At 41.4% G+C, this 27,566-nt stretch overlaps 1 protein-coding gene across 1 annotated transcript in view; it reads right to left on the bottom strand.

The window, feature by feature from the left end:
- The window catches only part of TTBK1 (tau tubulin kinase 1), a gene marked incomplete at its 3' end in the record, with an annotated part of 122,999 nt that overhangs the window by 48,955 nt on the left and 46,478 nt on the right, over positions 1-27,566 (bottom strand). The window contains exons 4-6 of the mRNA XM_082048885.1: positions 13,920-13,993; positions 10,451-10,591; positions 9,128-9,232 (exon numbers count right to left, since the gene is read on the bottom strand). Of these exons, the coding sequence (XP_081905011.1) occupies positions 9,128-9,232; positions 10,451-10,591; positions 13,920-13,993 (320 nt within the window). The remainder of the gene's footprint in view (positions 1-9,127; positions 9,233-10,450; positions 10,592-13,919; positions 13,994-27,566) is intronic.

The following is a 27,566-nucleotide window of genomic DNA, read 5'->3' as shown; positions in this document are numbered from 1 at the left end:
ATGCAAATGTTCTGCAGGAAGACCATTCATAAGGAAGAGAACACCAGTTCTCTGTTTTACCTTCATTTTTCAAATGTTTCTAACCAGATTTTATATTTACCCATTTTCCTGCTCCTGGGCTAGTTTGCCTGCATGCCTGCATGAAAAAACTGAAGCAACTGCAAAATTCTCAGAGGAGAGGGCTTAAAAAGTTTAGCAGCCTAAAGCAAGCTCATTTAATAGTAGATGGGAGAGATGGCCTACACCCACAATTGCTGCTAGCATCGTACTATGACCTGTAACACAAAGAGAAAGGCTCTTTGCAAGAACAAGGCCAACAGATATGTAGCTCACCTCAGATCAGTCTAAAGTTTTCTCTCAGGTATGCCATGAGAACTCTGAAAAGCCACACCCATCAAGGGTCACAACTATGATCTCTGATTTGTCCTGCATTCTTTTCCCAATGACTTCTAGTGTTTGAGCACCTTCTTGAAAGGTGTCGAGTATCAAACCCGTGTTTTCACGAAGCTATTCTTGGTCAACAGCTGGCTGAACATGAGCCACCAATGTGGCCAGGTGGCCAGAAAGGCCAACAGTATCCTGGTGTGCATCAAGAATAGTGTGGCCAGCAGGACCAGGGCAGTGATCATCCCCTGTACTCAGCACTGGTGAAGCTGCACATCGAATACTGCATTCAGTTTTGGGCCCCTCACTACAAGAAGGACATTGAGGTACTGGAGAGAGTGCAGAGAAGGGCAACAAAACTGGTGAAGGGTCTGGAGTACAAATCTTACAAAAAGCAGCTGAGGGAACTGGTGCTGTTTAACCTGGAGAAAAGGAGCCTGAGGGGAGACCTTATCACTCTACCTGAAAGGAGGCTGTAGCATGGAGGGTGTTGGTCTCTTCTCCCAAGTAGCAAGTGACAGGATGAGAGGAAATGGCCTCAAGTTGCACCAGGGGAGGATTAGATTGAATATTAAGAAAAATTTATTCATGGAAAGGGCTTGTAAGCAATGGAACAGGCTGCCCAGGGAAGTGGATGAGTTGGGAGGTGTTGAAACACCTGGAGGTGTTGAAAAGATGTATAGGTGATGTTCTTAGGGACATGGTTTAGTGTCAGAGTTAGATTAATGATAGGACTTGATGATCTTGAGGGTTTCTTCCAACCAAAATGATTCTATGATTCTATTCCACAACACCAAGGTCTCACCAGTGATACCTGTCAGCTCAGAGGCCACTGTCATGTATGTGAAATTAGAACTGCCCTCCCCCAGCCACATACCATGAGCATCACCTTTTACCTACACAAAATTTCACCTGCTAGTTTTAAGCCCTCCCTATTTTCTATAGCTGTCCTTACCGTTTCCACAGCACACTCTGTCCCATGGGTGCTATTTAGACCAGTCTCTGACCTGCACCTACGTGTTGTGTTACTCTTCCCAGTGACTACTTGTGGCAGCAAGTGATGCTTCATGAATAAATATATCCCTTTATTGGTCTAAATTTATCACCTTTTTCACAGAGTATCTTGTTCCTGTGTAACCAGGAAGAACAAGAGGCTCTCTTATTCACTTCTCAAGACTTCATAGTATTTTGCAGAATTTTATAAAATTCCTTCTATTCATCTTCTTGCTCAGGTTTTCATGACAATCTTTTTGATCCCTCTTCATATGAGTTTGTCATCACTGTCTTCTTAGTACTGTTTACACCTGTAATACCTTCTTTGAAACTGGATGGGTGGTATCTTATGCATCATCAACTATTATCTCATCTAGATTTCACAGAATCACAGAATCACAGAATGTTAGGGATTGGAAGGGTCCTCGAAAGATCATCTAGTCCAATCCCCCTGCCGGATTAGGAACATCTAGATGAGGTGACACAGGAAGGTGTCCAGGCAGGTTTTGAATGTCTCCAGAGTAGGAGACTCCACAACCTCCCTGGGCAGCCTGTTCCAGTGTTCTGTCACCCTCACTGAGAAGAAGTTTCTTCTCAAATTTAAGTGGAACCTTTTGTGTTCCAGTTTGTACCCATTACCCCTTGTCCTATCATCTGTATAAAGGCTTTAAAAAAGGGTTTGTAGCTGTCATCATCCTATTCCATATGGACCATAAAAATTACATCACCATCTCAATGCATTCCATCTGGTAACCTGCCTCCAGTACCGAAGAAGGTGCTTCTAGATATCCTGCAGTAGGGTACATGTAGTTGGGCAGATGTAGTACCCATGCATTCTGTTTAATCTGGTATGTGCAGTGCTCATTTTTAAAAGCTAATAGCGTTGGTTCAGACCCCACGCACTAGAATAAATACTTGAAACTCTCTTAAAGAATAAAATCAGTAGAAATGTGGCTAGCTGGAATGTAATTAGGAAAAGTCTACACAGCTTTTCTAAGGGAAAATAGCATATCACCAACAGTGTTCTCTGCAGCATTTGTGCATAAAGACAAGGGCAACCTGGTCAATACAATACACCTGAATTTTCAAAAACATCAGCCCATGAGAAAGTCCAAACTTCAAATTACACTGCAAAAGACAATGCATCTCTCTCATTTGAGTGGTGGCAATTACAGTTGTCCTCTGAAGAGGCAACAAACTTTTAAAGATCTGCACACATCAAGAGCTTTATGATAAAACCTGGTCAAAAGTTGTGTTTTCAGTTTCCTCTCTCCTGTTAAACTATTTGTCATATCATGAGACAAGAAAGTTTTGAGATCAGCCTAATTCAGAACCTGATTTCCTTTAGATCAAAGTTTAACTGTGAGACTCACAATGTTTAACAAAAACTTTGGCATGAAAAGCATGAAAATGTCGATTTAATTTTTTCCTCTATTTATGGTATTTGTAAGCAGCACAGTAAACAGACAACTAACAGAGCTGTAGCAGCTCTGACAGCAGTTAGCAAAACAAAGGTCTGAAGTGGCCCAGAAATTTTGCCCAGGACAGTGTGGGCCTGACTGAGGCTGCAATGATGGTGGTGATGGGTCACCAGGCCTGGTCCCCAGCAGGGGCTGATGCAACTGTCTTTAGCACAGAGGCGGCCCCAACCCAGAAAAGCCCCAAAGGAAGGATGTGGCCATGCATATGGGGCTTCAGAGACCACCTTGTGCCTCTGCTTCATTTTTAAGAGAAGTACTCCGGTTGAGGTGGGGAGTTGGCAAGTGAAGGAGCTGTGGTGAGGTGGGAAAGGAAGTGAGCAGACTGTGTAGAGGTTGTTTCAAAAAGATGGACACAATTTGAAACCACTGTATCTCTGCAACCACAAACCACCCATGAATGACACACTGCCTCAGCGTTGGATGGGTCGCATGAGACCACAAGATTTGGCACTACACTCTTGGCCCCCAAGATCCCCAGACTTTATACCCTGTGACTTTTTCTAGTGAGGATACATCAAAGACCACTTTGAAATTGGGTCCATCTTTTTGAAACACCCTGTAGTAACAGGGACGGTGAACAAGAGATCAACAGAATCTTCACAAAGCCTTTGAAAGTGAAGATCATGAACCCTGCAATGCAAGTGAAAAGGGACAACTAGTAGTTATCCTAAAAGGAGCAACAGAGGAGGGAAGCCAGCAGCAGAAGGGAGGTTCCTGGCTCCACACACAGGTCTGCAGTTGCAGAATAAATCTAGTAACCTGGGAACTGGTGAGGAGGAACAAGACCTGTCAGGGAAGCCAGCTGAGTCTGAACCAAATGTCCATATCAAGAAGCAAAGGTGAGTGATGGTCACTGAAGACTCATTCCTGCAGGAAATGGAAGCCCCATCTACTGGCCGGACTTGATGTCTCAAGAGCTTTGTGGCTTGTTGGGGGCCTGGATATGAGATGATAAGGACAGATTGCTAAGGTTTGTGTGGCCCTCTGATTACCAGCTCTGCATGGGAGCATCAAAAGCACCCGTTTTTTAAAAGGTGACCTTGAGTATTGTAAGAATTACCACAGATAGATGCTACTCTCCTAAATCCTGCCAGTGAGTGGGAAAGCCTTAGGTGGATGCATCCTGCAAGTCAACACTTAGCTATCAAAGACAGCCTTTGGCTTCTATGACCATGGGTCCCTCTTTGAGGAAAAAGGACTGTTGATAAAAGAAGGGACCCATCTGACAGAGTGGCAAAAGCAGCTTCGTGAAGGCTTTGCATCTAGGCTTAAAGTAGGCACAATGAGAGAAGATCACCATAACCTGAAAAGAAATGGAAGAACAGAGGCCGCAAGGAGGTGCCCCAGGAGAGGATGACAGAAGATCTCAGCCTCCCCTGGGAAAGCAGCACAACTGGTGGTCCACCTCAAGTGCCTGTCCACAAACACCTACACATGGAAAACAAATGGGAGTTGTTACTAGTACATGTACCACTGCAAAACTATGATCTCACTGGGATTATACAGACTTGGTGGGACAGCTTGAGTGCTTCAGGGAAGGGAAAGTAGGACTGGGAAGGCAAGGAGGTGTGTTTGGACAGGAGTGGCTTGAATGTATAAAGCTCTCTTTGGAGCGGGTATTGAGACAGTCACTACTGATGGGTAAGTGATCAGAACCACCTAACACAGGTAGCATAATGGTAAGCATTTGCTACTGACTACTTGATAAAAAAGAAAAAGTAGATGAAGCCTTCTTTAGACAACTGGAGGAAGCCTTGCAATTGCAAGCAACGGTACTCATAGGGGGCTTGAATAACTCTTGTGTCTGCCTGGAGAGGCAATATGGCAGGGTGAAGCTATCCAGGAGTTTTCTGATGAGCACTGAGCAGAACCAGCAAAAAAAAGAAATGAAGGTTCAGAGTCACAAAAAAATGGACAACACTGAACAGGAGCACAGTTTCTTCTCTCCAGCACTAGATCCTTCACCCAAAGTTTGGAAGTCTCAGATTCCTGCATTCTCACCTGACAGCAGAGTACCACAAACATCGCGTATTTAAGCCACAGGCAGAATGGCAGCAGGCATATTGAGATCTCTCTCATAGAAGCTTTACAGCTTTGCACAAAATTAAGACATATTCCCTAGAAAGGGAACCTCAGGAGTCTCACAGCCCTGAAGATTGCCCTGTTTACTCTGACTAAGTAATTTTTCCACTCTCTGTTTCAGTAGATACCAAGTATTGAGCACCAAAAGATGTTGCTAAGGGTAATGGACCAGGAATACTTTGTGAATTATAACTGACAGTACTCCCTTGAGAAATGGGAAATCTCAGGTCAGACATACCCTGCTGAATACAGATCACAGATCTTAACCAGTGTTTGCCACCTTGCAAACAGGTTAGAGTGGGGCTTGGAGGGGCAGGGAGAAGCAGTAAAGAAATCTGCATCTCCTCTAGGAGTTTTGTCAAACTGCCTGTATTTTCCTTCATTTCCCTGTTCTCGCAAGTGTTTGAAAATAAAACCCTCTGGAAACATTCATTTTTTATTTTGCACTGGCAGTCCATCCTGTTTATCATAATAGCCAGAGTCCCTCCTGCTAGCCAGGATGTTGACTCTGATTCAAATGCCAGAAATACTAATGGTAGCCAAAGTAATAAACTTCAGACAGGCCCTAAGCAGTTATTCACACACAATAGACACCAAATGTCTACCTGACTGATGCACATCTGCTCTACCTGTTCAAAAAAGTAACTATCAAAGACTGACTCCTACAACCTGAGAGAAATAGCAAGTAGTGACACTGTTGAGAACAGCTGAGTTCCCCTGATTACTGACAGAGGGAAAAATTGTTGCTGATGCTTCCTTACACACTTTATAGCTCCAACCATCTTCTGTCTTTATAGTGCAATCTGAGTTCCTACAGACTGTTATCCAGAAGATTTTGCAAGAACTGGCAAGGGTAAAGTGGTAGAGGGGTGAGACTGTTCCCATGAAAGCGAATCTGTGCAACGACTTTTCTCCAAAGAGTAGCATTTGTACTAGTATTAGCATCCCACATAAGGTACATCAGCTTTCTTTTCCTAGAAGCAGAGAATAAATTCAGATTCAGAATACATTTGGATTTAGTTAAGCCAAGTGGCCCATAACTTTACAAATGCTGAGCAGTCAAGCTGAACTGTCAAGTAGCTATTCTCTGTAAATACATACAAACAAAATACACGGTACTCATCATAAGCTTAGAAGAGTAAAAGCTCCCTAGATAAAAGCTACTGTGGTAGCCCTTGAAAGAGGGTCTGGAAAGTCAGAGTGGTGACAGCTGAGGATGAAGAAACTAATGCTTCATGAAGATTATGGAGAGTAGAAATGATCCCACCTCAAAGCTTTAATCAAACTCTAGAAAATCAGAATGAGACCTTTTAAGTGACAGCCTATGCTATCTGCCTACTAAGGAGGTCCTTGCCTTTTCATATAAAAGAAAAAATCATACTGTGTGGGATCACACATACATAAAATCAGTGCCAACACAGTCTCTAGAGGATTTTGCTCCACAGAATCACTGGCTTTTCCCTTTTTCAAAATAGAAAAGTGACCATAAATAAGAAGGCAAAAGCTAAGTTAAAAAAAAAAAAAAAACACCACCACAAAAAACCCCACAAACAAACAAAACACAAAAAAACACCCCAAAAAAACCAACCAACCAACCAACCAACAACAAACAAACAAAAACCACACACACATAAAAAAAAAACCACCACCAACAACAACAAAACCACAGCATCCTAAATAGCAAGGCCATTATCTGTGTTACTAGCAAGTCATTCAGAGTTTTTCTGAAAAGGCAACAAGCAAGACTGAGGTTATGAATTTCAGATGACAGGACAGCAAATACTTTTTATAGTATTATACATAAATTATGACAATGCTTCTGCAACTGTAGGAAACTGCACAGTACCTGCTTAAGCAGAAAATGTCTGTTAATAAATGTATACAACTGAAAGCAAAATTCAGACATGCTTCCAGAAAAAGAGAAAGTGAGTTCCTTCCCCTGCCTATCTTGTGTATTATGCCTCAGACCACATCACAAAACAGCTAGGCTCAAGATAACCATTGGAACTGTATTCTTCATGGATGAAGGAACGAAAGAGAATGGAGAAAGAAGAATCTGCCTTACTAGCTTTAAATAACCTTTTTGGTGAAATAAAAGATAAAGTTTTTAATTTAAAACAACAACACCAACAACAACAACAAACCACCTCATTTCACTTGTCTTTATACCACACTTCAACCCCATCGCCTTCCTAATCCTTGGTGCATGATTTGGGCAGCAATCACACCACGCTTCTCCAGGCAAATGTCTCAGTCTGCTAAGTGGGACTCAACAGTGGTATCAGGCAGCAGGGACACAACGTAATCCAATAGCCTGGTGACTGTAACATAATGTCAAAAGCGATTGAAGTAATTTTTGCCAGAAACCTTCACTACCTGAACCATGGCATGGGAGAATAGGGTATTGGGCATATGAGACTACTCCATATGATCCTCCCGCATCCCAAACAAACTGAGACTTTTTACCATGTTCAGCAGAGCATACTCCCACCCCTCTGGGGATCCTCAGATGTTTTTTCAGGAAAATATTATGTGTTATTATTCCTTCCATGACATCCACCTGTGTCAAGCAAGCAACCATCCACCAGAATGACCAGAATTAAGACTGACCTTCTCAGAGTCATGCATCCTAACAAAGACGCACCTCACCCACACCAACCCAAGCAGGACACAGCTTGTGAGACACAGCTGAAGAATATTTTGTTCTGAAAAATACTAAGGCTGGACGTAGTGCTGTTTCCAAAAACAGAGCCTGGGAGTACTCTCTAAGGATGGAGCAAAGTAAAAGCAAACTTTAAATTCGTAGGAAAAAGGAACTAAAGAGAGGATCCAAAAGAAGGAACATCTGGAAAAATTAATTTCTTTCATTTTAAAGAAAGAATAGTATTCAAACAACAGGACTTGAAATGCAGACTTAAAACATAATTGCTTAACTGAAGCAATTATTTAATTTTGCAGAAATCCAAATGCCAGGTTCAATCCATAATGAGCTTGAATTCTGACTGCAGGAAAAGGAAACGAGTGGGGCTGCATTTCGAAAAGGGCAATATGAAGAAGGGTTATCCCCAAACTAAACAGCATTGACAAGGAAGACCAGTACACAGTGTGTGTCTTTTTAAATGCAAGATGCAGACACAACCTGTGGAGCTGCTTCCACCTACAGCTAAAAAGAAAAGGCTTGCAATGTCCAACTGAAAAGACTTATAAAAAAGAGGAAAAAACAGAAGAAAAATCCAGCAGCTGTGTTCATCTGCTAAAGACACAAAATCTGCTCACTGATCTTTGCTTTCTTCCCACTCTCCAACGATAATCTGCACTACAGAGAGTTCGAATCTAGCTCTCACATTGTTAACATTTCTCGTGACAGCAATTATCTTGCAGATGGAAAAGATGTGCGGACCAAAACGTGTAAGCCTGTGATGATAAACATATGATTGTCTAAGCCCTCCTTGCTTGCTCTGGGTTCCAAAGTAAGTCTAGAAATGCTCTGACCAAGAGCATCGAAAGCTTAACGTGTCCTTATGAGTGACCCCAGATAACACAGTGCTGGTAGAAGGACTGAATATAACATGTCATATAGTGCCTGTTATGTCTCCTGCTCTTACCTGCCCTCCAAGCAGGCCTGCTGAAATAATCCTACCAAGAAACCTGGACAGGGGGCAATATACACAAAACCAAAGCCAGGCAAGGGTGAGAACAGCATTACAGATTGCAGTTCACAGTAAGCTCAGCATCAGAGACCAGGTCAGCTTCCAACTTGTAGCACTTTATTCATAAAAAGCTTTAAGAATGCACCAACCTGGTTCCCCAGATTCCAGAGAACTGAACTAGACCAGTCCTCTACAACTACAGAGCTTACATGGCCAGCATTGGGCTCAGCCTCTTTGCTCAGCCATAATGTACTCAGTAAGTATTCCAAGCCTGTGGAAAACAGGATTATCGTAAAGGCAAAAAGAAAAAAAAAACAAAAAAAAAGCCACACACTTTCACACCTTCTCAGACCAAAGCAAACCTTCTTTCTTAGTTTCCCAACTCAGCTGAAGCCACCTGTTGCTTCTCACCTTGCAGAAAATGCAGTCCAAAATAATGACCAAACATAACAACCACAACACGAACAAAAATCACAAAACCTTTCCATGCCTAAGCAGTTGCAGAAGTGAAAAAAAAATTACATAAAATTTACTTACTGGCCGAACTTCACCAGTAGTGTTGGTATACTGACGGGCCAGACCAAAGTCTAACATGTAACACTTCCTGTATGTTGAAGGTAAGCGGCCCATGGCAAAATTGGACTAGACAGAGAAAGAATTAAAGAAAGAAAGCAACAAAGAAAGAAAGAAAGAAAAAAGTCAGTTTGAAACCAGCAACTTGGGTAAGAGTGGCCATTTGTTAACAAAACCTTGTCGTATAGCCCCACAGGTCTCTAGTGGAAATGTAAGTCAAAAAGCAGCATCTTAAGATGCATCCTAAACATCATGATTAGGGAATCACTGCCATTTTAATAAGTTCACTTTGCAAGTAAGTGACTGTGGAGTCTCAAAATAACTAAAATTCACATTAGCTTAGCTACATTTCAGCTGCTGTAAGAAAGAACTACACTTAACACTACTAGCTTTGCAGAGATAGCTCCAAAACAGGCTAGAGTTACTGTAGACAAAAGTTTCTGTTCACGGTTCAGCTGCTAGTATGCAGTATTCTGCCCTAACTCCCAGAATTTCCATCCACTGTATTGCATTACCTAAATTAATCTGAACATTCAGACATCCAAAGCACAATGGATTTGCTTCTTAGTTAATAAACTGACACAAACAGAGCAGCTCTTTTTTAACGCCCATGCTGAAGTTATATCCTTTACCATAATGGACAGCTGCTAAAGGATTTGTGGCCAGTCGCATTAGTGACTGATTTTCAGCTGAATCTGATCAGCCAAAATCAGCTGATTTTAAAAGCAGCAAATTATTTTGCTGGAAGGAAGATGGTCTCAGGGATGGTGTAGCAACAAGTGTTCAGCTGCAGGAAAAAGACTGGATCTTATAGTGAGACTTGGAATTACCATGCCTCACCTAGGCAGATGACAAACACGGTGTGTTTCTGACACTGGAAACTGTGCTCCATTTTTTTTTTGCAATTGCTCATAAAATAATAAGAGGATTATTTAACTCAGTCAAATACATTAACTAGCATTTATTCGAGTGATGTGTCATAGAGCATGGCATCCTTTCTGAACCCCTTTTATATTAATAATTGGTTGAACTCCAAATGGTTGTTCAAAATTAGATTGCTTTGGCAGGTACAAGTATGACTGACAGTTACTAACCCACCATGGAGTAGCCTCTTCTGATAAAAACTAGCTTGCACTTAAAGGAATGACAATATGACCACTCTCAGTGGGAGTGTGCAAAGAGGCCTAAATGCCTCCACTGAGATCTGCCCATATTCAGGCTGTCTTTATTGACTCAAGCAGAACAGACAGACATACAACTAAAAGCAAAATTTCCAAAACAACATACAGGTTTGATGTCACGATGCAGGAATCCCACAGAGTGAATGGCTTCTATTGATTCCAGAATCTGTTTGCCTAATCGCAGCGTTGTGCTCAGTGTGAAAGTCCCTCGAGGCTGACTCCTTCTGAGATCTGCAAGATTTCGGCCCTGAAACAATCAATAAAACACTTAAACCATCACACTAAAGCATAGCATTTCACAGCTGCAAGTTCTAACACGCATCCCAAAAAAAGCAGAAATGCAAATCAGGCAGGTGCTCACCTTATGTCTGCTTTATTTCTTGTATATGATCTTCCAATACTTCATTTTAACTTTTAAGTGATGTATTTGCTGATAAGAAGGTACAAGACTGTTATCTTGGGAAGTCAGCCGATGTACTGTTTAGGAAATAGGCTTGGCATAGACAGCAGTGCCTCAGACTGTATGAGCCCAGCATCTCCTTACTGTTAAACCCAGACCATATATTAATAGAAGCAGATTTAAGAACAAATTTTGACTGTTCTCTGAGCCATCTAAAAATTAAAGCAGTACAAATATAAGTGGGTCATGAAGCCACTATGAAGCTCACAGAAGCAGTTTCATCAAAAACTCCCTAGCTCACAACTGTGTGACTCAAGCTCAAGTCAGCATGGTTGTCGCAACAGCACAATGGAAAAAGTTGTCTATCAAGAGAATCATACCCAAAATCAGGAGAGGAGGATTTTTCCATTGACTTAAAAAATACTTACTAAAAAAAGTGGTAATCTACTTACAGTTAATTAAATTTCTGGGGGGAAAAAAAATCTGCCAGCTGTGCATGAAAATAAAGACAATTTAGAAAACATAAAAAAAAGAGGACAGACTAAATACCAGAAGAATCACAGTGTTATTTGATCTCAGTCATCTCAGTTTCGTCTATACCTCTTTAGATTTGTAAAGAGGAAGAAGGTGTTAAAATGAGTATACTCTATAGCAGACTATCCCTCTAATCCACAGAACTAACGCATTTATCAACTAATCAGAAACATTAGGAATAAGAGTCCACTTTCAGAGAACATGCATCAAGAGCAAAAGCTATAGGATCGTGCTGATTATCACTATGTTAGAGAATCTCTTAATTCTGCTTCTGCAAAGACATATATGCTTATAATACAAGTCCAGATGTATTCAAACAAAATTCACAACAGAAGATACATAAAACATTCCAAACATTTGATGAGAAAACAGAGATTGATCTCCAAACTAGTGGAATTCCATCTATTTATCCACCCATTTTCAGTTCTCCATTTACAGACACTACAGGGCCAACTGTAACTGGCTCTTTTAGCATATGACTCAAATTGGCTTGACCTATGTTTCACTTCAGGACTCTAGTCGCTTCTCTTTTTTAATTTTTGTGACAGTTTACTAGAGGCAGCACAGACTTGCCATTGCTATCCTGAAAGATGCAAGATACTGAATTGACAGCAGATCTTCCTTTCTACTGTAAAGTGTTTCCTTGGGCACCAACTCTCTTACCCAATGGTAAAAGGGAAAGGCAGATGTGTTTTCAGAGCTGCACACTGAAATGTACCATAATTTTCCCCAGCTAGTTTGGGAGCCTATCCAGAAACAACCCAAGGCACGTAGATATCCAGTACTACCCCCAGGGAAAGAGAGAAAATTAGCATTATTTTCCAAACAAACACCATCAGGCTGGCTATGAAACAGAGCAGATGCAGTGAGTTGCAAAGCTTAGAGCTGAAGCCCCAGTCCCGGTGACTGAAGAGAAAGAGAAAATTGCAGTACCCAACAGTCACATGATAAACCATGTTTCAGCAGACCTTGAAGCTGAATTAAAATTTTAGCCTGAAGAGTGATGATACAAAACTAGTTAACGCTTGAAGTATCAAAGTCTTCATTTGCAAATAGTGAAATGATTTTTAGCTCTGCCTACTCTACGAGCTCAGCTACGTAGTCAAGAACATGCCAGAAAGTAAGAGATTCTGTGCAGAGAAGTTTTTTTCTAAGGAACAGTCATCTTCATCAGGCACCTTAATGACAGGACTGGGGGTTAGAAGCCCTGTTGTTCCATAAGCTCCAAATTAGCTCATTCAAGAACCATATTCACACCCACACTGCAGCAATAGCCAGGGTTGGTTAGAGAACAAAACCTTTTTTTCTATCCATAACAGCAGCCAGGATGCCAAGCATCAGGAATTTGCTGGTTTTATATATCAGCCTTGCAAAACGGAGGTACACTTCAAAAGAATCAGAAGTTTATTTTAAAGAAGTACTGGGCTCTGCTGGTGGCTATTCTACTTCATTCACATTGACTAATTAAAAATAATCTTCCAGTTCATGTGGCAGCTTACTTCTCTTTACTTAGTGTTCCAACCTTCTCACTTTCCTTCAGCATGTTCTGTCACCCAAATTATACATAAGGAAACATGACATGTAAGCTCTTCAGGGAAGGGTAGGCTTGTATAGTCATACAGTGCTTTGCACAGTAAAGCCCTGATCATACAAGCTGCAAGAGGGATAGGACAAGTTCCCTGTCAACTCTGGTATCAGGTGCTGAAACAGGCCAGCTTTCAAGGCAACTGTGTCAAAAAGAAGCACCTTTAGTTTGAAAGTATTCTCCTCAAGCCAGGGACAATCTTCCTCTCCTTAAAGGCCTTTTTTCTGTGTTTTTAACTCAGCTATCTCTTCCCACTTGTTCCCCTCCAACTCTTTCTCCTGTAACTTTATGCTGTAAAAGAAAGGTGCTTTTGTGAAAAAGAAAGCAGTTTTCATCACAGTACCACTGTATTTGGGCTCTGAAGATCTAACTATATATGTTTTCTTGGTGAAGTTTCATGCTGAACCACGCAGTTGCTCTTGCAGGTCCTGCTGTTATTGTGGCTCATGTAGACACTCATGTAATACTTCAGCTGGTTGACTCTGATAGGAGTAGCTGTCTGTCCAGCAGTACAGTCACCATGTACACTCTACCCAAGGATTTAACTGTATTGAATTAATATGAGCAATTTTCAAAGAGGAGAAAACACTTTCACAGCAAAAGCCAGGCTACTGCTGAGCTTGGCAGAGACAAGTGAGCCAGAGATCACTCCCTTTCATAGAGAAGACTGTGTTGCTGATGTGACACCACTGGCTTCCACTGCACTCTGAGCTCTGATACAAGACACATATTTTGAATGCTGCAGAGCTCAGCAGGAGATATTTCAAACAGCTGCCACTGCTGCACAATACTGTGGATAGCTCCTGCAAGCATTCCGATTTGAGTGTTTTCCACAGAAAATTGACAGAAAGACATCTGAAACAGAAAAGCAGAGCTATGAAATACCTTAGAGATATCACAGCAACATCACCCCCTTCTCACTGTCTCCCATTCCACCCACTTTTGATGTACAACAAAGTCTCTACCCCAGTTCTTGGCCTTATTCTCTCACTGTAAGTCCTTTCCTGTGATGCCATCTCCACGGGACGGGGGAGAGAGCAGAAGCACAGAACTCACCTGAAGCTGCATGACCACATAATTAAATTTTTCATTCCTTCCACAGCCAATAAATCTGCAAACATGATCCTTCCCTGAAAAGAAACAGAAACATACAGAATGGAACATAACAACCCTGTGACCACAATTTTTAGAAAAATGGTTTCTGATCAAGGGTTTGTAACTGTAAGTGGCATCAAGTAGGAAGTTTTGCAGAATAGACTGACTTTGTTTATACTTCTCAGTCTTGTAGCTCAGGAGAATACTGACACTCAACAAGAAAACTGCCTGTGTCATGAGTGGAAATCAGTGTCAGGGATCCTTGAAACCACAGCTGGCACAGGGCACAAATGAGAGCGTGACAAAGTGCAGTGTATACCACCACCATGAGTATGGAAGACCACCACAGCCACCACCATCCCTGAACTAAACCATGGGTAGTACACATGACTCCATGGTTCCATAGGTTCACTGGCAGCATGCTTAAGCTCATTACACCAACTTTAGTCAGTAAATGCTGACTTCTCCACACCACCAGAACAGTCACATATTAGCATTGCTTACCATGAAACAGCTAAACTAATGCTACATCAACATGGACAAACCCTGATTTTAATAGTCAGAAACACTTGGAAAAGAAAGATGCTTATGGAAAAACTCCATTGAAACATTAAAGCCATTTCATAATAGAAGAAGGAAATAAACCTGGGCAATTTCATGTCGAGTTCTGGCATAGTGTTAGAAGTACAAACTACACCTATTCAGGCCAAATCAAAACCAACCAGCCACCCAGCAATGCTCAGTCAGTCCTCTAGGTTCATTCTCCATAGTACGTAAGTGATGCTGCAACGTCTACATTTCATCACGTGGTACCAGGCAGAATGTACCTTCAAGAAAACCCCCAAAAAACTGCAGAGGCAGCAGAGGCTGTGGTTTCAGATCCTGACCTCTAATGGATTTGGGATGGTGTGCTCTCTGTATTAGCAAAAGGGGAAGTATGATGCATGCATTTCTCTAATAGCAAACTACTGATAACAGAGTAAAGGTTGATGCACATAAGAAAGGCAAACATTTGGTTCCTGGTGGGGTTTCTAAGCAGAAAAGAGGGTGAGTGTTGTTGCATAGCTTTGCCCTGTATTTCTTTGTAGCACTTGACCAATGGTGATTTTAATTAGTTTTTAAGCCAACGCGTCTTGTTTCATACTTCCCAGTTTCAAAACTAAAAAAAAAAAAGGAAGACCATGAACATATACAGTAATCAGTAACTGAACTGCCTGTAACAGCCTTAGGGCCCTGCTATTGCTCTAATTGTGTGCACTGCGGGCCTGAGGCATCAAGAACTGGTGGCGACAACAAGACAGAACAGGGACGTGGAGAGCAGCAGGAGACAAGTGGCTTTCTCACTGGAGAACCAGTGCTTTGACCACAGCAATACATACAGCAGTGGAATATGAAGCTCCGTCCCAGGGCACTCGGTAAGAGCATCAAGAGCTTGCCCTCCAGGGCTTAGCAGCATCCCACAGCAGAACACCCACACTCTTACCACCAAGAGATAACAGAACTGATGGCAGCCAGAACTTGAGGGGCAGAGGCCTTGGCTACCCCTTCCTCTCTTCAGAAGAACAGGCTTAAAACCAACCAACCAACCAACCAACCAACCAACCAACCAACCAACCAACCAACCAACCCTAGTATCCACCTATATCTGGTTAGATAAGCAGGAAGACTATGTGGCTGCAGATCCTTCAGGTCTCTGGCACAGACCTAAGGACATTGTGCAGTTTCAGGACTGAGTGTACAAGACCATGCCATCATCAAGGAATTTCAAAAGCCACCATATTTCAGGAAAAGATATTTAGAGATCAGGAAAGTACCCTCTTCAGTACACATCAGGGCAGCCTTCATGCTCTTTCTTTATCCTTTTTTTCACATACCAAGTCCATGTTCCGTGTGTGCCCATGAGTACTGGATACCACTTGTTTATTACTATCTGCAAATTCATTATAAATTCAGCGTTGATTTTGATACACAGGCATTTGGTTTTCTGAGGGGACACTGGATGTAGCACACATCCTGGCCTGGGCATTACCAAGAAGGGGCCACCAGCAAAGCCTCAACTGTCCTGCATGTCTTCCTGCCATGGGTCCCAATACGGACGGCTCTGCTGCCAATGTGAAGGCAGCCTCAAACCCAGACTTGTAGCTACAAAGCAAACATATCTGGATAACCTCAGAAAGAACCAGTTATGTTTCTTTAGAAGCTTGTAATACCCATGTGCTTCAGCAAACTGGCAATATACACAGGTCTCAGACAGCATGGATGGGCCAGTGTAGGTTCACACTCATCCCAGATCTGACTCCTTTAAGTCCATACGGAGTCACATAGACCAGCGTGGCTTACTTACAGACACACTGACAGTCCCACTTTGCTTTGTTTTGCCTTTCAGAGCACTGGGAGATGGATATTGAGGCAACAGGCAAAACAGTTACTGTTCCTACAGTAAATGAGAGCTACTGTGTGGTAAAAAAGGTATATTACTCCATTTTTAACTTGTTTTTATTGTTTTAAATAATTGCAAAGGACTGATTGGCAGGACACCATGTGCTTTTTATGGCTGTAAAACTACAGACAAGATTATTAAAAAACAATTCTCTGACAGGGAGAACCTGGCCAGCTAAATCAATCATTTCAGTGAAAGAGGAGTGGTAGTGCCCAACAGACTCGATTGTGACTTGAGACACATTCCTGCTAATTCATTACTGCCTCTTCTGATTTCAAGTATATTCTTGAGACTCTTTTTTTTTTTTTTAATCAGTTTCCTCCATAAAATTATTGTTTTCTGAATCACAAAATTTTGCATTTAAATTTTTAATTTATTATCTTAAAGAACTGAATGCATATTTAGGCTAACAATGTGTTTCTGCTTACTACAATTTTTGAAACTGATGAATCAACTGACAGTTTTTGATGACACACATCCCCAAACTGACTTGATTTTATACTGAATGCTCCTTTCTGGCCCAATATGGGCTCCTACCTGACCTGTTGGTCTTGGGAATTTAGACTCCCCCTGGAACAGCTCTCCCATGCACTATTCTGTAACACAAGCAACACCAGGAAAAGAAGAAGAAAGGGTGTGAAGGAAGACTGCCAATTCCTGAATGAAACAAAAGGAATATAAAAGAGTGTAGAGAAAGCAGGCCACATTTAGAAGTCGTATATGTACAGCCAGCTGGTCATAAATAGGGATAAATGCTTGCAGCATAAACCCCTCTGGGTTTCAGAGGCTTTTACTCATTCTTCATCTAAAGGAGACACCAGGTTACAACTGTTTGCTCTCTCAGAGGAGTTCATGTCATGCTGAAGTAGCAGATGGAGGCTTGTGGGACTATGGTGGGCCCGTGGATTCCCTGATGGAGGGCATGCGAACAGAAATTAGCGTTGAAGATATTAAGGCCTACCCGTGAGAAAGATGGGAGTAAAGGAGTATCAGGAGATGTTAAGGATGTACCTGTGAGAGAGAAGGGAGTAAAAGAGTAACATTGATGACAGCAAAAATAGTTAATGAGATGTTACTGCTGTAACTTGTAACCAACAGTGAAGAGACACATGAATTGGTAAAACTGTATACAAATGCACTTGTGGCAATAAATGGCATCTACTACCTTCATCCTGGAAGAACCTGGTCTATGTTGTTTGTCCCTCTCAACTGCGACATCTGGTGACCCTGACGCAATCCTGTATGAAGAAGGATCTCACATGAAAAAGAGACAGCAGTGAAGCTGTGACAGCCGAAGACGAGCTGTGGAGACAGAGCCCGGTACAGCTGATAGAGCAGCAGGGGGGAGCTGCCGAAGATCCGGATCCTTGAAAAGACACCACGCGAAGAGCTGGTGAGCTACCGGGAACGGGGGGGGTGGAACTTATGTAAAGAAGAGGGTATTATATTATCTACATGGAAATTGCTTCCGAAGAAGCAGGGTATTAGCCTTCTGGAATTGACTTAACAAAAGATGTTACTATGGGGCAAAGCACTACTGAAAGATCCAAAGAAACAACTGAAGTGTTAACAACATGGCACTTGTTGGTAGAGACTTTGAGAGGATTAAAAGAGCAACGGGAACACACAGAGACAGCGGAGAGGGGTGGCTTCCCTGCACTAGATTTGGAAAAAAAAAAAAAAAAGTGCACTGTTCCAAACCCTGAACCTTCCTGTTACTACTGATTCTCCAGCACCGTTCAAGTCCACATTATCTGATGACTCGGATGAGGGTCTGCAGCATTTTTTTGAAAACTTAAAAGAAAAAGGAGTATGTGTACATGTTGCCCCAAGATCAGATAAAAACCATGAAAGACTCAAGCAAAATTAGACCTATGCAATGTAACAGCTATAGATCATTTAGGACGGAACGATGGGGATTCGTTCAAATGGGCAGGTACCCCCAACTCTTGGAAGAGACACTAATTGGCACACCACAATTACAGGCACGATTGGTTTCTGAAATGCTGAGGCAGTCAGCAGACCTCGCATATCAAGCTATGATAAAGGTGCCTGAAACCGACAAAGCAGCCAAATCATGTACAACTATTAATCAGGGTCCCAATGAGAATCACATGCAATTTATTGACCATCTTCAAGAGGCCATCAATAAGCAGGTTGAAAACTTAGAAGCTGAGGACACACTAGTGTTGAAATTAGCAGTAGAGAATGCTAATGTTTGCTATCAAAATGTTATCCGTGAGTTTTACAGTACATATTATGTGTTTCTGTGTATTGCCTCTCTGAAAATCAAGCAGCTTGTCAGGAATGTGAGTTAATTGTTTTACTGGTTGTTAGAATTGTTTCTTTGTGCTATAAGTACACCGTAAAACCTTCTCCCCACTTTTCCCACTCGTGCTGCAAGCAGCCCTGTGCTTCCCCCCCCGCCTCCCTCTTCTCATGGTTTTTACTTACAAGATGGGGTCGGAAAGGACTATTTTCAGTCTTGTTCCTAAGAAATTCCTAATTTAAATTGTTAAACTCTGATTCGCATTGAAAAAAATAAACCAAAACAAAACAAACAAACAAGCCACACACACACAAAACAAACAAAAAACAAGCAGACAAACAAAACACCAAAAACGGAAACAAAACAAACCCTAAATGCTATGATGGATGTGAACTTGCTATTATATGAGGTTGTATTTAAAAGTTGCTAGAATATGAATTGATCTGGATCTAGGAAAATGGAATAATGGATTGATGTTCAATATGCTGGGTTTTGACATCTGTAAATTTTAAAAGGTAAAGGAAGCTAAGGAATGTAACTATTGCTGAGCTACTTGGAATTTCATATAAAATGTACTACGGTTGGCATGAAATGGGAAAACAAAAAAGCAAAATATCCCAGGCCTGTGTTATACAGTTTGAATATAAATTTCAGGCCTGTGTCAAGCTGCAAGATAAACTCAGCTCATTGTAACCGAGGAGTTTGCCAAAGCCTCCCACTTCGTACCAGCAATTACGCCACCTGTGTGGCCTTCGCTATATCAAAACTTCAGCAAGAAGAGAAAGAAAAAAAAAAGAAAAAACCTGGTTGCTCGCTGCTAGTGGAGAAAGGGGGGCTTTATTCCCCCCACTCTGACTTTTTTTTTCCTGAAGTGTTATCATCCATCCTTGTTGCAGCACTGTGTTGCTTCTCGACTTTGAATCAGGGGTTGTTGGTGCTGTTTCTTATTGCTTCTGTCTTGTTTCCTAGGTTTTGGCACATCTGGGGAGAGAGCTCATCATTTTACCTCCTGGCTGAAATCTTTTCACACTGGCCAGCTTTAGGGGGTCAGAATACTCCATGCTTCTCTGGGTCAGACTGGTACTGATTTGGGTGTGGAGTAGAGCCAGGATGGTTTGATGTGGAGTTCGAACTAATTTGTTTTCATGCTGGGCTGGAGGTCTTGCCAATCTCAGATGGGGGCGAGAGGGAGGTTTTATTCCCCCCGCCCCCAGCAATGTTACTGCTAGAGAACTGTAATACTGCATGAAGGAGTCTGAGGGTGAAATTTAAAGGCATTGCCAGTGGATCCATAGTTCTAATGAAGCTGGGAAATTAAACAATTTTTTTTTAATAGAATTTTTCTGTGGTAATTAGTTGTAAGAGACTTCTTAGTAAATTCACTGTGCTAGTTTTTGAGGTCACGGGAGAGAATGAAATAAAGGCCGTTTTTTGAGACCAATGGAATGCCAAATTTGGAACAAAGTTTTACCATATGAATTCTTGTATTTGCCAGAAAGCCCTATACCCTTACCTGGGTCAAGATTTTTTAAGTAAATTGTAAGCTCAAATAACGTTTTCTGATAATTCTGTTCAGTTGCATGTCCTACAAGAAGCTGCTTGGATGGTGCAGATCTGCTTGCTGCAAGTGAGAAATTTCAAATGCTGTATTTCCACTAGTATTAACAGCCAATGTTTCGATAAAGCAAACATTACACTGATAGAACTGAAACAGGACTTTGATCCAGTAAGGGAAAACAATATCCAATAAATATGACAACCAAAATGGACTTAGAGACTTTGATGAATAAATTTATTACAACCTTACAGGCTGATTGCATTTGATTGGACTTGCAGATTTGTCTGTTTATAGCTACAACATAGAAACAACCTGTGGCTATTGTGGGACAGTATGATAAGATTGCTAACAGACTGATATACCGATTGTTACTCTGATCAAGAAATGCAGGGAATTAATTTACGTCTTAATAGGCCATGATCCTTTCATCATATATGTACCATTTGTGAAATTTAATTTTGATTTTTTATTTGCAGTCTATGTTCTTGTAAATTGCACTAGCCGATTTTCTTAACAGCACAGCTTTTGGCATGCATAAATGTAAATTGGTGCAGAACCTGCAAGTCTTTAACATCAGGTCACAGACCATACTTGTATCTGGTCTGATCCTACATACTTGCACAGTTTTTGTTGGTGGTTCTGGGAAGTCTCATAAAGCTGTAGTGGTCTGGCGTGAAGATAACAACTGCCATCATTCTGTAAAAAATTATTGAAGGTTCAACCCAATTAGCAGAACTTGGCGCAGCTTTACGTTAATTGAAGATTAATTGCCTCCTGGAAGCAGATATTGAACCACAGGAACTGGAATTGCTGGCATCTATGCCCATGGATGCTTGTATCCAGCTGGTTTGTGAAAAGTGTCAGAACAATACACAAGAACATAAATGGACAAAACTGCAAAATGTTAATGCTACCCTTGGTGACTATAGAAATGAAACTCGATGGTGTAATGCCTCGCAGAAGAATCCAAGGGGTGTCGTTGCTAATGTGGGACAGCGACCCCAAAACCTCCTGTATGGTGTATTCTTGATCTGTGGAGATAGAGCCTGGCCAGGAATTACTTCTAGTGTTGTTGAAGGACCATGTATTTCGGGACAATTAACTCTCTTAACGCTGGATGTATCTATGATAACAGATCACAGAAGAGCAACACAGAAAAACACATTTTGCATGTATATGAGTCAAAATGTGATGATAGTGTAGATATTTGGTGATCAGGGTTAAGGTTTTTAGGATCTCTTGTATCTGGTGTTGGCACAGCTAAAGCTTTAAATACTTTAGAAAAATTAGGATGCTGGCTAGTTAAGCAAACTAACAGAACTTCTAAGGCTTCAAGTGGACTTTTGTTAGATGTAAATTCTGTAAGACATGCTACACTGCAGAACAAAGCCGCAATAATCTTTTTGTTATTAGCAAAAGGATATGGGTGTGAAGATTTTGATGGGATTCGTTAAATAGATTGTTAAGTGTTTGGGGGCTTTCATGGTTGTTGTTATCAGTAGTGAAAACGGGACTGATTGTCTTGATGATTGCTGTGTTTGTGTTACTAATGTTGCCATGCATGATTTCTCTGCTGCAAAGAGCCCTGCAGCGGACAATGAAGGCAATTTTTTTAGCACAAACACAAAAAGGGGCAACTGTGGGACTACGGTGGGCCCGTGGATTCCCTGATGGAGGGCATGCGAACAGAAATTAGCGTTGAAGATATTAAGGCCTACCCGTGAGAAAGATGGGAGTAATGGAGTATCAGGAGATGTTAAGGATGTACCCGTGAGAGAGAAGGGAGTAAAAGAGTAACATTGATGATTGATAGCAAAAATAGCCATTGAGATGTTACTGCTGTAACTTGTAACCAATAGTGAAGAGACACATGAATTGGTAAAACTGTATACAAATGCACTTGTGGCAATAAATGGCATCTACTACTTTCATCCTGGAAGAACCTGGTCTATGTCGTTTGTCCATCTCAACCGCGACAGAGGCTGAGTCGGGTGTGACTTTGGGATTCCTGCAGATCAGTGCTGAGGCTGACCAGAATGATGGAGCCCACAAGAACAATACTGTTAATAAATTCCTGTGCAGCCAGGATGATGAGACTGTCACACTTTCCTTTCAGGCAGAAGGAAATAGCCTTATTTCATCATACATGCCCTCCTCAAGGATGAAGATCATAGCACAGAGAGCAGCAAAGCATATTTTATCCCAGAAAAGTAAGAAAAGGGGAAAAAAAGATTTTTCGAGATATGTTTAGTATGGGAAGCCTCACAACCATTTTACTGCACTAAGTGCCAGAGCACATGTCCTCCTTTGCTAGGCTGTTCCACTGAACAGTCACTCTGATATTACAGAAGATCACAAGCTCATACTTTAGAAACCAAGTCCTACATCTGTATTTGTTTATTACTAAAACAAAGCAGTTATCTTCCAACAAAGTAAAGGAACAGAGCAAGAGATTATAAAGAGTTTTGACCTATTAACTAACTGAGATAGGTTGGAGGAATAAGTCAGCCTGATGTTCATAAACACTAACCTGAGAAAACTTTCCTGTTTTATTTTGTTTCATATGCATTCATTTTTTCCAAGCTCTTAGTTAAAACAATGTTTTAATATTCACCCATAGAAAAATATTCTACCACTGCCTTTAAACTAAAATGAACTTGATAATCTCTCACGTAATACTGTGTAATAAATACAAATATTTCAGTTACTGAAATGGTCTTCACCATCTTTGTTCTGAAGGAACTTAAAAACTACAGTCAAAAACCTTGTCCTAATCTATAAAAATAACTTCGAGTATCTGGAAAAACCTTCCATCCTAGGATAGATATTCATCACCTTGTAGAGACATGATTAAAAACCCATGTTAATACTTAAAATCTTTCACTGCATGAAAAGCTTTCATTACACAACACTTAAAAAAAATTAAATTATGATCCTTTTTTGAGTGTATTATTTTTCCCCACAAATCAATTTCAAATCGCTGTAAACTAATATTCATTTCAATCTTCTACTGTTTTAAGTTCTTAAATATAAAGATATTTTCAGTACAGCAATGAAACTAATCAAATAAACAGAAGACTGAAATGTGTGACACTATTGTTGCAATTTGAAGTATATTTTTTTTTCTGGTAACAGATTCCATATTTCCCATATTTTCATCTGCAGAAAACAAATAACCACTCTTTTCCCCAAAGGAGTTCAATAATTTAATATTTTAAATTTATGCTAAAATTATTTTGTGATTAATCTCCAGAGAAGAGCTCCCTCATTGCTAACAGTCAACCCCAAACACTGAAGAAACTCCTGCTGTGTAGGTTATAATAAATCTCATGGCAATTATTGTTACTCTCATAAATGTTACCTTAAGATTCTTGTATGTCCTCTGCAGTACAAGACCAACACTGATATAACAGTGTAAGTCCAGCAGTGGCCACCAGGATGGCTTCAGGAAAAGGAGAACGTGACATTCAAACAATTAGAGGAAATGGCCTCAAGTTGCGCCAGGGGAGGTTTAGATTGGATATTAGGAAAAAATTCTTCATGGAAAGGGTTTTTAGGCATTGAAACAGGCTGCCCAGGGAAGTGGTGGAGTCACCATCCCTAGAGTTGCTAAAATGATGCAGAGATGAGGTTATTAGGGACATTGTTTAGAGGTGGACTTGGCAGTACCAGTTTAATCATTGGACTCAAATATCTTAAAGGTCTTTTCGAACTAAATGATTCTATGATTCTGTGAATGAAAGTGGGATAGGATTGGGTTTGTTCAGCCTTAGGAAGGCAGCAGAGGGTGATCTAACTGCTGGCTGGAGCCACCTAACAGAAGAATGCCAAGAAGGTGGAGCCTGACCTCTCTTCAGCTTAATTCCATCAATCATCAATCAAGTTTCCTTTTATTCAGGTAATTCATGAAGTATCAAAACCAATGGTGTACTGTGGCAAAAAACAACAAGAATGGCACAGCCATCCAGCAGCTCAACCCTCAAGACAACTGCACAGGAAAAGCCCAGGTGCTTAGTGACATAACTTGTTTGAGCACTTAGCACTGCCAGGGTCTCTATTGTATGTGCAGTTGTGGACATCTAGCTATACAATTGCTCTCACTAGCATTTGAAAGGTTCTTTCTCGTGTTCTACATTGTAGATATAATACACATTCTACAGCTATCCTCTTTTTCATTCACCTGTCAACATTAGTATCAGGTTTATCAGCTTATCAAAGATTTCATGTTGTAGGGATATTGAATTCAGTTCTGTACAAATACTCTAAAGAAATGAAGGATCCACCAGAACTAGAAAATGAAATAAGAGTTATTTTTATCATTTTTTTAACTTTATTTGGAAATGGTGCCTGTAGTTTTGAACATGAAAGAAAACAAATTCCATGCTGGAAGTAAGGCTTAAATAACTACGTTATCCAATACAAATCAATGAGGATTTCATTAACTGGGTTAACTTTGCTAGCGCTTCTGTAATATATGAATGAACTAATGGACATAAAAACAAAAGGGTGGTCACCATCTTCTAATCAAACAGCAAAAGGTAAAACTGCCTGACCTTGCATGGCATAATTTCCTCTACTTGTTTCCCAAGAACACCAAAAACTTTAAGGTAATAGAATGGTTTGGGTTGGAAGGGACCTTCAAAGCTCATCTAGTCCACCCCCCCCTGCAGTAAGAAGGGACATCTTCAACCAGATCAGGTTGCTCAGAGCCCCATCCAGCCTGGCCTTGAATGTTTCCAGGGATGGGGCATCTACCACCTCTCTGGGCAACCCGGGACAGTGTTCCACCACCCTCATTGGAAAAAATTTCTTCCTCGTGTCTAGCCTGAATCTCCCTTCTTTTAGTCTTAAAACCTCTTGTCCTATCACTCCAGGCCCTGCTAAAAAGTCTGTCCTCATCTTTCTTACAGGCCCCTTTTAAGTACTGAAAGGCTGCAATAAAGCCTCCCTGGCACCTTCTCCAGACTGAACAACCCCAGCTCTCAGTCTGTCTTCGGAGCAGAGGTATTGTGGAATAATTACTGAGGGAGCAAATTACTGAAAATAATTATCAAAGGTACACTTATTGAGAATAAAGTTATATCCACATCCTCAAACCATAAGTCAGCTGCTCAGCATGTAAGGAATCTGCTCTGCGATGCTTTCCCACCCCACCTAGCTTGAATCCTTAGATGTTCACACAGCTCAGTGTGCTGGCACCAAGGAGAATGGAGGATGGAGCAGTGTGGACATACCACAGCCAGGCTCTGTGTAGGAGGCAGGTAGAGGAACTAGATGGTACTGAGCACATAGTTGCTGTCAAGTAAAAGATAATATTCCATTCCATTCAAAATGCTAGTTGCTGAGCTAGCAGTTGTGGAGAAATTTATCCTGTGGATGAACTTTGCTCCCTATAATCTGACTATAATACCAAAACACACCTCCATTCCAAAAGATACCCACCTCCACCCTTGCTTGAACATGCTCTCTGAATTCTTTTAAGTCTATACCTTTAAAATCAAAGTGAGAGAATTTTACACCAGTTGATAACAAAGGTTTGTATGACTAGAGTCACTCAAGCTCCACATAAACATAGAAAATAGTATAAAAGACCCTAACAATAGGGGAAAGTTAGGGAAGACATCATCACTGAGAAGTCAAGGAGACAGTATCGCAGACTTCTGGGATCAGTCAACGGTCTGAACCTATCTTTCCCCCCAGAGGGACACCTTTGGGTAAGATTTGCACACTTGGTTATAGCAAGTGCTTTCCCGGGAAATTCAGACTGGTATTTGTTAGCACATCCACAGCACTATATAGCCATCTTAGAATAGATACATTTGGTACTAAAGTGTATTTTTGCAGATAGTGCATTTTATCACCGGCAATTTAAAGTAACTTGTACTTGTTGTTTTAATAAACATCATTATCTGTGGATCTACTCATGTGAAACTCTCATTGGATGTGTTCAGACTTATAGTATATTTTACACTATATGTCAATCTGTGCAAGTGTATAAATTCAATGACCATGACCCAACCCTGCATTATTGGTGAATCCTTAAATGTGTGAAGCCAACATAATGCCAGACTGGCTGTTAAGCACGATCGGACATATAGTGTGGGCTTGAGGTTATTTTGGTTTAACTGGGCAGCACTCAGAAGCTTAGCTGAGCCACCCCCAGCCACCAGGGACATACTGAGGACAAGCTGGAATGCAAGGGCGTTTCATTTCTGCCAAATTCCTTTTATTGCAACAGGTGTCCATCCCTCTGATCATTTTGGTGTCCTCCTCTGTACCCTCTCTAACAGGTCCATGTCTTTCCTGTACTGAGGGCTCCAGAGCTGGACACAGGACTCCAGGTGGGGTCTCACCAGAGCAGAGCAGAGGGGCAGAATCACCTCCCTCAATCTGCTGGACACACTCCTTTTGATGCAGCCCAAGATATGATTTGCCTTCTGGGCTGCAAGCGCACATTGGTTCGTGTCCAATCTTTCATCCACCAGTACCCCAAGTCCTTTTCTACAGGGCTGCTCTCAATCCCTTCATCCCCCAGCCTGTATTGATATTAGGGATTGTCCTGACTCAGGTACAGGGCCTTGCATGTGGCCTTGTTGAACCTCATGAGGTTCCCATGGCCCCACTTCTTGAGCTTGTCCAGGTCCCTCTGGATAGCATCCTGTCCCTTAGGCATGTCAACTGCACCACTCAGCTTGGTGTCATCCAAAAACTTGCTGAGGGTGCACTCAATCCCACTGTCTATATAATAGATGAAGATATTAAACGGTACTGGTCCCAATACAGACCCCCAAGGGACATCACTTGTTACGGAAGTCCATCCAGACATCGAGACATTGACCACTACCCTCTGGATGTGACCATCCGACCAGTTCCTCATCCACTGAACAGTCCACTCATCAAATCCATATCTCTCTAATTTAGAGAGAAAGATGTTGTGGGGGACCACATCAAAGGCTTTACCAAAGTCCAGATAGATGATATCTGTAGCACTTCCTTTGTTCACTGATGTAGATACTCCATCATAGAAGGCCACTAGGTTGGTCAGGCAGGACTTGCCCTTGGTGAAGCCGTGCTGCCTGTCTCGAATCACCTCCCTTTCTTCCCTGTGCCTTAGCATGGGTTCTAGGAGGATCTGTTCCATGATCTTCCCAGGAAGAGATATGAGGCAGACAGGTCAGTAGTTCCTAGAATCCTCCTTTCTATCCTTTTTAAAAATCGGAGCAATGTTTCCCTTTTTCCAGTTCACCAGGGACTGCACCTGACTGCCATGACTTCCCAAATATCATGGAGAGTGGCCTGGCAACTACATCAGCCAATTCCCTCAGGAATCTTTTCAGGTCC

This window comes from Streptopelia decaocto (genome assembly GCF_964273445.1).
Source record: "Streptopelia decaocto genome assembly, chromosome: 3".
In the NCBI taxonomy this organism is placed as follows: domain Eukaryota; kingdom Metazoa; phylum Chordata; class Aves; order Columbiformes; family Columbidae; genus Streptopelia; species Streptopelia decaocto.
Note: the sequence above shows the minus strand (reverse complement) of the source record. Positions and strands in the feature narration are given on the sequence as shown.